Source organism: Acanthochromis polyacanthus, chromosome 11, assembly GCF_021347895.1.
Source record: "Acanthochromis polyacanthus isolate Apoly-LR-REF ecotype Palm Island chromosome 11, KAUST_Apoly_ChrSc, whole genome shotgun sequence".
Taxonomy (NCBI): Eukaryota; Metazoa; Chordata; class Actinopteri; family Pomacentridae; genus Acanthochromis; species Acanthochromis polyacanthus.
In genome coordinates, this window is record NC_067123.1 from 36312925 (window position 1) to 36324205 (window position 11281).

Consider the following 11281-nt stretch of genomic DNA (forward strand, 5'->3'; position numbering starts at 1 on the left):
GTATTGTGTTATGTTTTTATCCTCTGTGAGCCACTTTGTGTTACTGTACTGTATGAAAAGTGCCATATAAATAAAGTTGATTTGATTTGATTATAAAGCTGGTTGTTTTTGTTCATCCAGAATGCGTTTCCTCGTGAAGCGATGGCACAGGGCGACAGGGATGAGCTCCACAACCTCCTGCAGCATCAACAAGAACGGAACAGGACAGACTTTAGGTAAACAAAGCACTTCTCGCCTTTTGGCTTTATCCTGTTTCCAGCTTGAAACAGTTCTCATTCTCTTAATCTCTCTCAGGTTCAGAGGTGAGGGACTCGCCGTATCTTCATCCAGGCAGTGTGGAGATGTACAGAGAAAGAGGAGGTGCAGGAGGAGGAGGAGGAGGAATCTCCAGCAGCAGAGGCAGAAGTGGACGTGAATCCCCCCGATCGGCCGCCTCCTCCACACATCACAGGTACGGCCTTCTGTCCGACTCACTGGATGCAGGAAGCGGCTCTAAACCTCATGTCAGCCGGACCTCTCCTGTCCGTCCTCTTTCTACATGTTACTGCTTTCAAAATGCCACACGGACATTTAGATCACATTTAAATCACAGTGTTCGCCTCCTGACATGCAGCTGTTCCACCGTCACTGGTTTAAGGGAACACTGAAGCCTCATCTGCTCACAACAACTATGATTAAATTAAATGAGCCACAGTGTTTTTCCCCTACAGCAGACCGTTTTGTTCTCCAGAATATGCTGGCAGAGCAAGACTAGGATGCTAGTAACATTTCATTCTAGAGTTTCAATAAAGTAAATTATTTTAAAAATTGTTCCCTAGGAAGGCATCTTTTCTTTTCCCACGTTGCTTGTTTCTGTACTTTCTATCTAGCAGAAATAATAGGAATAAAATAATAGGAATAAAATAATAGGAATAAAATTTCTGATCGATTAAAAGTCAGAGTGTGGTGGTAATAATCAAATGAAACTGGAAATCTTTTTATTTGAGAAGCAAGCCGTGTTGAATATGGGTTCACAAGTTGTCGATTCATTGAAACGCCTTTCTTTTAGTCAGTTATTCTGCCATTTCATCACCTAGGAGCACTAATATGCACGTTTTATTACTATTTTCTTATAAGCAAATTTAAATGTGACTTTGACAGTCACCTCTGTCATAAGCTCTTTATTATGTGCAGATTTTTTTTAACACACAAACTCATTGACATGTTAACAAAACATATTTAAATCATCCTGATCATATCTCGTTTTACATTTCTATAATTCGTTGCTTATGTTGCCTTTAATGTATTGAAATAAAACCAATCAGTGTAAATGTTACTTTTGTAAATCAGTTTCTTTAATGCTCCATCATGCTGTCATTTTGAAGTGGTTCCTGTGTGCGTTTGTTGAGCAGGTATCATCTGGCCGGAGACCACGGACCTCTCACCTGTTCCCACCTGCAGAGCTACGACCCCGACCGAGCGCTCACCGACTACATCTCCAGACTGGAGGCCCTGCAGAGGAGGCTGGGCAGCGTCACATCAGGTAGCACACACGCTTCAGATGATTCACAGAGAGCAGAGACAAGGTTACAGCTAGCTGGACATATATGTGTGGATGTGTAAGACAAAAAGACCAAAAAAACAAGACAAAACATTACCTAAATGAGATACAAAACAACAAAAAATGAAACAAACACTGGAAAGTTTTTCACATGTAACTGCTGCTGAAGTAGAGATTTCTGACTCAGACTCACTTTGACAAAGCAGTTCCAAAGACTTGTTTTATTATTGAGATCTACAGACACAGTGAGTCAAAATGTGGTGCAATTAACACCTGAATGCGATTTTGGTGCGAAAGAAGGCGTGATATGGAGGCAAAATATCCCAAGATCTCAAAATCAGCCAGAGCTTGAATTAACCCTCGTGTTGTCCTGCATTTCAAATTGACCTGTTTTAGTTTGAAAATGTGGAGAAAAAGTATATTTTCACAGTGAAACTTCTGATGTCCACATTTTCAACATTTTTTGGTGGGGAAAAAAAAGAAAATGTTTCTTAAGAACATTCACAAAAAATCAACGAAAATCCAGGGAATTTCGGTTGATTTTAGTTGATTTTTTGTGAACGTTCTAAAAGAAAATATTAAAAGTTTTACTATATGGAATCACTTTAGATATTTTTCGGATTTTTTTTAAAGAGTTTTACTCATTTTTTGAAAATATTAACAAGAATTTTCTTTCCAAATTTGGGGGATTTTGTTTCTTAAATAAACCTTTTTTGGGAAAATTTTGAAAATTTTTTGTTGGAAAAAAAAGAAATGTTAAAAATGTTTCTTAAGAACATTCACAAAAAAATCAACCAAAATCCAGCGAAACTTGCTGGATTTTGGATGATTTTTTTGTGAATGTTCCTCAAGAAAATATTAGAAGTTTTTCTGATATATATGGAATCACTTTAGATATTTTTACTCATTTTTTCTAAAATATTCACAAGAATTTTCTTGCTAAAGTTGGGGGATTTTTTTTAAATAAAATTTTTAAGGGAAACTTTTAAGGAATTACTGGAATTTTCTTCCTGAAGGTTTTGCAAATTTTCAAAAGATTTTTTTTTTTTTTTTCAGATGAGAAAACAATATTTTTTGGTGCCCATAAATGGGGACACCGGGAGGGTTAACAAAGGTTTTACCTGCAGAGTTTCACCTTAATGATGGCTGCTGGAGATTCTGCTTTAAGCTTATTTTGTGGTTTTGTGGAACATGTCAGTGCATCAGACGTGTTTCATCTCGAAGCTGTGTAGCGGCACATAAACACATCTGCACCTGAACGCATCATCTCTTCTACACACAACCACACAGATCTGTTGTTTAGTAGCAGCATGTGTACAGTGTTTGTTGTAGCTTTAACTGGGCAGTGTTCTGTCAGACTGACCAAACTGTTTTTCCTCCTCCCTGCAGGTGCTTCTTCATATGCTCAATTGCACTTTGGCTTGAGAAGATAGATGCTGACAAGTTAAACTTTGGCTTGAAGAAACTCAGTTGCCTTTTCTCGTGCTGAGCGCTCTGCTGTTTTCTATCATACTGGTGTGGACTGTATCTTTCCATGTGGACCAAAACACATTTTTTTATTAGTGTACGACATTGTATCAGGCTTTTTGTCGCCAGCACTTGAAAAACAGCTATGTTTGTAATTTAATCTGCCTCTTTGTTGTGGATGATCTACAATCGTGTATATTTGTCTAATGCTAATTTAAGACTTTGTGATTAATTTATATGTTTGTGTTGTATGGGTGGAGCGTTCTGTAGAGAATGTTTGGGTTTACTGTTAAGGAGGCTGCTACTGGATATCCTACACTACACTGTGTTTTGTTTAGGCCGGACAGACTACAGAGGACATTTGTAGAGAACGTATTTTTGTAAAGCGTAGGAGCTTTGAATTTTCTGGGTATTTTGTCAAAAACTGAAATAAAGAGGACTACATTATATGAAAGACGTGTATTTTTCATTGGCTGTAGTTTTTTTTTTGTTGTTTTACAGTTCATTTTCTTTGAAACATCACCATTAACAGAAAACAGGAAAAAATACCTGAAGGCAAACTAAACTAGAGGAGCCCTCAGTAGAGGGCAGAACCACGCCCTCTGCTGGCGAAAACCCTGTCCTCCCTATACAACTGATGCAATATGCATCAATTTTGATCATCGTACGTATCTCCCTCCCTACTTGATCTGCTGACCTGTAACTCCACAACTGAGCAGGGGACCTTAGACTGATCTTCAGTGCCAAGTTTGATTATCCTGACTTCAGCGGTTGCAGAGATATCGGACTGGCCATAGCCACATACATACATACATGCATACTCACCCAGTCGGATACCGCACCGAATGCAATAACCCCACCGACGTACCCGTCGGGCGTGGTTAATGACAAAAGAAAATGTTAATGATGGGATGTTTTTCAAGTGACTTTTCTTTACTTGTGGTTATTGTCTAGCAACAACCATAAGGGGAAAAATGCAAATGATTGTATTCAGTTTTAAAAAATTAACCTAGAATAGAAATCCATGTAAAAGAGCATTTCCTATTTCAGTGACAGAATTATTGCACAAATATTGACCAAACCATCAAAATGAAAACTGTTTAACCCTCGTGTCGTCCTGCGGGTCAAATTGACCCGTTTTAAAGTTTGAAAAAGTGGGGGAAAGAAGTATTTTCACATTGGAACTTCTGATGTCCACATGTTCAACATTTTTGGGAAATTTTTCAACATTTTTTGGTGGAAAAAATAAATGTTCTGTGTAAGAAAATACTAAAAGTTTTACTGATGTACCTGTAATCACTTTACGTCTATTTAGGATTTTTTTGGAAGGGTTTTACTCATTTTAAAAAATATTTGCAAGAATTTTCTTCCCAAATTTGGAGGATTGTTTTAAATTCAAACTTTTAAGGAATTATTGGAATTTTCTTCCTGAAGGTTTTGCAAATTTTCAGAAATTTTTTTTTTTTTTTTGCAGAATTGTTTGATTTTTTTCAGACAAGGAAACAATATTTTTTGGTGCCGTAAACGAAGACAACAGGAGGGTTAAGGAGGTCATCCCCTGAAGATACTGAATGGCCAGGTCTTTCCATTAATGGAGTTTTTCTTTCCTGACTTCATGGACGTGTTCTAAGATGCCAGGACTCATGGGGCTCACATTGAGAATGAGTGGATCAGAGAGCATGAGACGGATTGTCCTCCAGAGTCTAGACCTCAGCCCTACTGAGAATCTTTGGGATGTTCTGGAGAAGACTTGGTGCAGCGGTCTGACGCTTTCATCATCAATATAAGCTCTGGGTGAAAAATGAATACATCTCTGGACAGAAATACTAATCCTAATAAGACCTAAATACTGTGACATTGCAGAAGCTTATCGAAACGATGCAACAGTGACAAAGCTGAAAAAGATTTATCGGAGCATCAGCTGACAATACAGACGAGGAAAAAGCCGAGATCCTGTCACCCAGTGGGATCTTATAGGTGGAACAAAAAAGGCTCATTGTTTTTCTACAGCATACAGCTCATGTTGGTGATTCTATTTATTCATTGTTTTTAAAGCACCTTTATTCGTGAGTGTTCGTTTTCCCTTTGCAGGTCTATTTGGTCGCTGTTCTGGAGCTTTTGACTGAACTGCATGATCTTCCAGTTAACACAGAACTGTTTCCTGAACACTTAGCTCAACTTTAAAGCCTTTATACTCAGGTAGTCTTAACAAAGCTCAGAAAAAAAGACAATTTCAACATTTACATTTAATTACAGCTGGCCAAAGAAGGAAGACCATGTGACTGAATGGAAAGCTCCAAACAGATCTGATGGTGAGATGAACGGTTTGTGGAACTGTCTGTCACCTTCAGCATTAAAAAAAAGAAACTAACTGTGGATGTAAAATTGTCCTGAAACCAGACGCTTAATTCAGTCAAAGGCACTCGATTATGTCTCCACTTTCATTTTTCTAAAAATTCACATTGTGAATATGAGCATCAAGTCGGAGTCACACATCGTGTTTGTTCACTCTGGAAGCACAAATATCTAAAAGTGAGTTATTCTACTGACATTCAGAGTGACAGCTGGACTCCACACTAAATAAAGGAGACGTAAAAGCACAGGTTTGACGTTTAAAAAGTGCATTCATCTAAACATTCCTCAGCACAAGTCCCATGAAGTGTTATTTCTCCACTTGCTGCTTCCTCCTCTTGTATCTGATGACGGGGCTGTGAGGGGTGTGGATCATCGTGGTGTAGTTGATCGTGGGGAAATATCCGTCCGCCAGGTCGAAGTCGTACAAACGCAGCAAAGTGGACCAGATGGTTTTGATCTGGACGTAGGCGAAGTTTTCCCCGATGCAGCGATGACGACCTGGAAGAGAGACGACGCTTTAATGCAGTCTGATTTATGACTGACTGGTTAGCAGGGAGACAAATCAACGTTCTTACCGGCTCCAAACGGCACATAGGCAAACTTCTCCCCGGCAGCAGGGTTGTCGCTGAGGTAGCGGTCGGGGTTGAACTCCGTCCTCTCCACCCAGGTGTCGTGCAGACGGTGGTTGACGGTCGGGGAGACGCAGACCTGGTGGCCCACAGGGATGGTGTACCCAGCAGCGGTCTGAGAAACCAAACCAGAAAACACAGACGCTGGCACAAAAGTGTTCTGAATATACGGAAAACAATTACAGAGAAAAAACTGTAAGAAAACAGTCGACCCTCGTTATACCGCAGTTCACTTTTATCACTAGAGGTGGGTGGATCGATCCAAATATCAATAATTTTCTTGCGGATTTTCGTCGACGGACCACTGTAAAGGCGAGCAACTTCCACAATAAGATTGAAGAGAATGTCGCATCTGTTCGGGTGTTCCTACCTGAGGAGAGCGAGCCATCCTCATCATGGTCATGATTGGAGGACGGAGCCGCAGGGTTTCCTTCAAGCAGCGCTCCAACAAGCTGAGATCCTTCAGCTGAAGATGGCAGGACAGTGATAGAAACTAATTAAGTCTTTGCAATCACATCAAAATAGCCCGAAAGTGTCACTTCACGCCAAATTTAGAGCATCTTGCATATCGTTTATCCTGCCTGTATATTGTGATAAGATCAACATCAATATGGTGTCTTCATTTAGACTTTCAGGCTGCACAGTGGAGGAGTGGTTAGCACTTTCGCCTTGCAGCAAGAAGATCCCCGGTTCAAATCCTGGGGTGGGCCTGGGATCTTTCTGCATGGAGTTTGCATGTTCTCCCTGTGCATGCGTGGGTTTTCTCCGGGTACTCCGGCTTCCTCCCACAGTCCAAAAATATGCTGAGGTGAATTGATGACTCTAAATTGCCCGTAGGTGTGAATGTGAGTGTGATTGTTTGTCTGTATATGTAGCCCTGTGACAGACTGGTGACCTGTCCGGGGTGTCCCCTGGCCTCGCCCGAGTCAGCTGGGATAGACTCCAGCGACCCTAGTGAGGATGGATGGATTTAGACTTTCACCTGACCTGAATTCAGGGTAAAATGTGTGACTTCCATACAGTTTGGTCACATTATGTTATTTATGAGTTGAATTATAAATGAATATGTACCATTATTTGTCTGGCAGAGATCATAATAAACACCATATGACGCTGCTTTAAAAGAAAAACTGCGAGTGGGGAGATCTACTGTCGCCTCGTTTTGTCCTCTAACATCTCTGGTAGGACAGCCTAAGATCTTAACCCTCCTGTTGTCCTCATTTATGGGCACCAAAAAATATTGTTTTCTTGTCTGAAAAAAAAAAAATCCCCAAATTTCTGAAAATTGGCAAAACGACATGAGGGTTAAAGTTCCGTACAAGCTCATCGCACCATTTAATACTAATTTACTGAATAGCTGATCCTCCTGACAGTGTTAAAAATCATTAAAATCATAGCAATAAGTCAATTGTGCTACAAAATGACCGATTCCTACCTGATCAAAGTCAAGTGGAGGCAGATCTTCTCCACACACGGCCTTCTGTTCGGAGAAGCAGCGTTCCTGCAGAGCTTTGTCTTTGGCCAGGAAGAAGCCCATCCAGGCGCTGGTGGTGGAGGAGGTGTGCTGACCGGCCAGGAGGAGGCCGATCAGCATCCCAGCGATCTCATCGTCGTTCAGTGGGCGTCCGTCTCTGAGGAGCAGCAGAAAACACGCTTTTTTTAAATATTTTCTCTGATCTAAACTCCAATTACACCGTCAGCTAAAAACATGGCGCGGCATCACTCAGCTCAGTTAAAGTTTCCTAAAGCTAAACACAGTTGCTGTTCCTGGACGTCGTGTCGGTTCATATTTATGGAGATTTCCGAAGCTTCTTACTTGTAGGTGGCGTCGATGAGCGTCTGCAGGATGTCGTCCACTTTCTCTCCAGACCTCCTGCGTTTCTCAATCACCTTGTAGAAAATGTTCTTGATCTCCATGTGAGCTTTGTCCCGTTTCCTAAGGACAAAAAAAAAAAAAAGAGTACAATGTTTTCACCCAATATTAAGCAGCTTTTATATGGTCCTATGGAGAAGTTGAGTCAGATACCAGCACATTTTTTGTACTTTGTCTGGAAGTATCATTTTCTTGTTCTCTTATGCTTCTTCATAAGGGTTTTGCCAAATTAAATGTAGTGTCATCTTCATATTGTGGCAAATGCAGCACTAAATATGTGCATATATGGGAACTTATGGCCGACTCTGTATAATGTTTAGAAGAATATTTGTGTAAAAATGCCATGTGGTCTTTGGTTATAGGCAGCCATGTTGATTTTATGCCTGAAAACAGCAAAAATGTCAACTATGATTAAAAAAAAAGTCCCACAATCATACATTGAGCCAGATATCAGTGCATTGGACCCACCTGAAGCTGGGCAGAGGCAGCCAGCCGGGCAGCAGCCAGGCAGCGTGGCTGAATCCTCCGTCCAGGTCGGCGTAGAGCTGCGCCACTCGTTCATCCAGCATGCTGCGGATCTCCTTCCCGTGGAGGCAGCTGCTGGCTGTCAGGATGATCAGCTCAGACAGAGCCTCAAACAGGTCTGACGGAGGAAACAGAGCATTTAGTAAGAACCAAACAGACACACATTTGTTCTATACGTTGAAAACTTTGTATAAAACATGTTATGATCCCCGTTCTTCTCCTTCCTTCCTGTTTCCGTCTCTCATTTTCTCACTCTCTCTCTCTCTCTCCCTGTCTTCATCTGTTGGTCTCTGTGTCTTTCTGTCTCTCACTCACCTGCCTTCACTCCTCTGATTGCAGCTATGAGAGTGATCAGCTCATTCAGCTCACCTGTCCACAGTACAAACCCAGCTCAGTCTCACTGACCGCTGGACCATAGACCTCTGTATTCTGCATCATTTCCTGACCACCACAGCTTTGTGGACTTAACTCGGCCCCTGTTTGGTTCCCCACCTGGACTCATTTCCCCCCTGCCTTGTTCTTGTGTTGCCTGCTTTCCTGCCCCTTCCATCTAGCTGTTTCCTGTTGTGAGTACTCAGTTTTAGTTTATCAAAAACAATGAAGCAAAAAAAAAAAAAAAAAAAAAGTACATTTGATCTTTTTGTCTGAATTGATAACTTGAGATTAATTTAAAAAGACACAAATGCTGGCTTAGTGTGTCACTTTTTAACAAAAAAAATCCACACTACAGAAGCTCTCATTTCATCAATTTATGTAAAAGTATGACATAATTTGGGTGGTGAATGAGTGGTTTAGGTTTTTAAAGTCACTCTTAACTAATCTGTTTATTCATTTAATGGCAGAAATGGGCCTCCGTACATTAAATGTGAGGCTGCACAATGGATTGTAAATTAAGATTGCAACTCTACAAAACTTTAAAAACTGAAGCTGACTCATTTTCTAATATTCACGTTTTAATCATGTGATCAGTGAAGCCTCTTACTTCTCTCTCCGCTGTCTCCCCATCTCTGAAAATACTCGACCGTCTCCGCCTCGATGATCTTCACATGCTCCTTAAAACGGGCGATGTTCAGTCCAGTCTTCAACATCTTCTTTTGTTCCAGGAAGATCTGCAGCAGATTAAAATTCAATTTAAAATGTATTACAGCTGCTTTCTGTAGACACTTTCCTTCAAATGCACCTCGTTTATTGATAAATGTGGCGCTCACAGGGTTGGGCACATCGTAGGCGACTCCTTTTCCAAACACCGGAGTGGTCAGTCTGGAGTAGACGTCCTCTGCGTTCAGGTCTTCGTTCTTGCTGTTGAACATCAGGGTCGCTGCTTCGCTGCCCAGCAGGTAGGTGAAGGTTTTACCCACCATGGTGAAGCTGAACACCGGGCCGTACTGAAGGAGCAGCAGAGAGTCCGTTCAATGGGGGCCATATTCAGCCCAGTTTGATCTCATGTGGGCCAGAGCAGTAAAATCAGAGCATAATAGAGACAGAAAATGTGGGGAAAAAAAGACGAAAATTGCACAAACGAGACAAAAGAAACAAAATGACAAAAACATGAGACGAACTAAAAAGACAAAATGACAAAATAAGGCACAAAACGACAAAATCGAGAAATAAAGTTAGACAAAATCTCATTAAACTTACCAAGTGACAAAAAAGTGAACAAAACAAGAAAATGACACACATGACAGAAATGAGGCAAAAATAGCAAAAGAAAACGACAAATAGTCAAACTACACAAGTGAGACAAAAAAAAAACCCACATGTTTGACACCCCTGGTCTGCATACTTAAGTTAGAATTTTAAGATGTTTAATATCAAACAAGACTGAGGGGAAAAATAGCAAATTATATTTGACAATGAGGATCTGGTAATATTCTGCACATCATTAAACAACTTCAATATCAAATTTGATGTGCATATGTGGGAATCTGTATAATTTGATCAGTACTTTAGAATAATTGTGTATTTTTTACTTTCCTACGGACATCCCTACATTTGTTGCATTATTCCTTTTTCGCTGCTGCTCATTTATGTTGCAATATTCATATTTTTAATCACAAAACAGCAAATATTCATATTTGAGAGGCAGGATCTAGTAGCATTTTTGCAATTTCTGCTATGAAGAGACAAAAAAGACTTTTATGTTCAAACAAACGCAATATGCTTTTCTAATACTTACTTTATCATAGGCATTTTCAAGAAATTCAATGGGGCTTTTTCCAAATGCAACAGCATGTCCAAGGAAGGGGATGCTGGAGGGAATGCAAGGAGGATATTTCTGGAGGGAAGAGAAGCACGAAGACATGAATAATGATGCATTTAAACAGAAAGTGCATATTCGTCTTGATTAAACCCACCTTGTCCTTGTCAGGTGTCTGTTTGAGCAGCAGTTTAGAGATATAAGCCAGAGTTAGTGTGATGACTGAAGCTGCCAGCACCACTGAGGTCAGGTTGTCGTTCATCCTCCCCACCGTGTCCCCCAGCAGCTTACTGCCGATCTGATAAAATTGCATTTTAGCCACCTAAAAATAACCCCTCAGATGTGAAAGTAAAGTGCAGCCGCTCCGCGTCCAGTAGCTATGAAGCGCATGCTCGCTGTCCGGTGGTAATATTTCCCCAACACCTCTATCTGCCAACTCTGGTCCTGCCCCCGCCTGACCAACGCTGGCTTCTGATTGGTTGCCGGCCGCGTGTCAGTCAAAGAATGGCCGCTGTGATTGGCTATCGGTACCTGAACCGATGTCTTGCTATATGATGTCACCGCAGCGGGACGAACATGGCCACCGGTGAAACATCGATTTGACAACTTTCGATAAGATTTTTACTCTCTCAAATTGTTTTATTTGAACCCATTTATTAAAAAGTGTTGTATGGACTAAGTGAAGTTCTAAATAT

General features: G+C 40.8%; 2 protein-coding genes across 2 annotated transcripts in view; one reads left to right on the forward strand and one right to left on the reverse strand.

The window, feature by feature from the left end:
• akap9 (A kinase (PRKA) anchor protein 9) overlaps window positions 1-3461 on the forward strand; it is an 81212-nt gene extending 77751 nt beyond the window's left edge. Inside the window, exons 50-53 of the mRNA XM_051956080.1 lie at window positions 121-215; window positions 295-451; window positions 1392-1522; window positions 2930-3461. Coding sequence (XP_051812040.1) covers window positions 121-215; window positions 295-451; window positions 1392-1522; window positions 2930-2973 — 427 coding nt within the window. The 3' untranslated portion in view covers window positions 2974-3461. The remainder of the gene's footprint in view (window positions 1-120; window positions 216-294; window positions 452-1391; window positions 1523-2929) is intronic.
• A 1564-nt stretch (window positions 3462-5025) lies between these two features.
• Window positions 5026-11024, reverse strand: LOC110960096 (lanosterol 14-alpha demethylase). Its single transcript, XM_022207179.2, has 10 exons — window positions 10744-11024; window positions 10566-10664; window positions 9598-9774; window positions 9372-9498; window positions 8333-8507; window positions 7808-7927; window positions 7427-7622; window positions 6362-6457; window positions 5938-6106; window positions 5026-5860 (listed from the first exon to the last, which is right to left on the reverse strand). The coding sequence occupies exons 1-10, from the start codon at window positions 10897-10899 to the stop codon at window positions 5670-5672; spliced, it is 1506 nt and encodes a 501-aa protein (XP_022062871.1). The 5' UTR covers window positions 10900-11024; the 3' UTR covers window positions 5026-5669.
• Window positions 11025-11281: the final 257 nt, after the last annotated feature.

Coding starts and splice junctions, on each gene's coding strand:
- LOC110960096 (XM_022207179.2), bottom strand. CDS start 10,899: ATGCAATTTTATCAGATCGGCAGTAAGCTGCTGGGGGACACGGTGGGG. Junction 9,499..9,597: donor CCTACGATGTGCCCAACCCT/GTGAGCGCCACA, acceptor AATCTGCTGCAG/ATCTTCCTGGAACAAAAGAA. Junction 6,107..6,361: donor GGATGGCTCGCTCTCCTCAG/GTAGGAACACCC, acceptor TTGGTTTCTCAG/ACCGCTGCTGGGTACACCAT.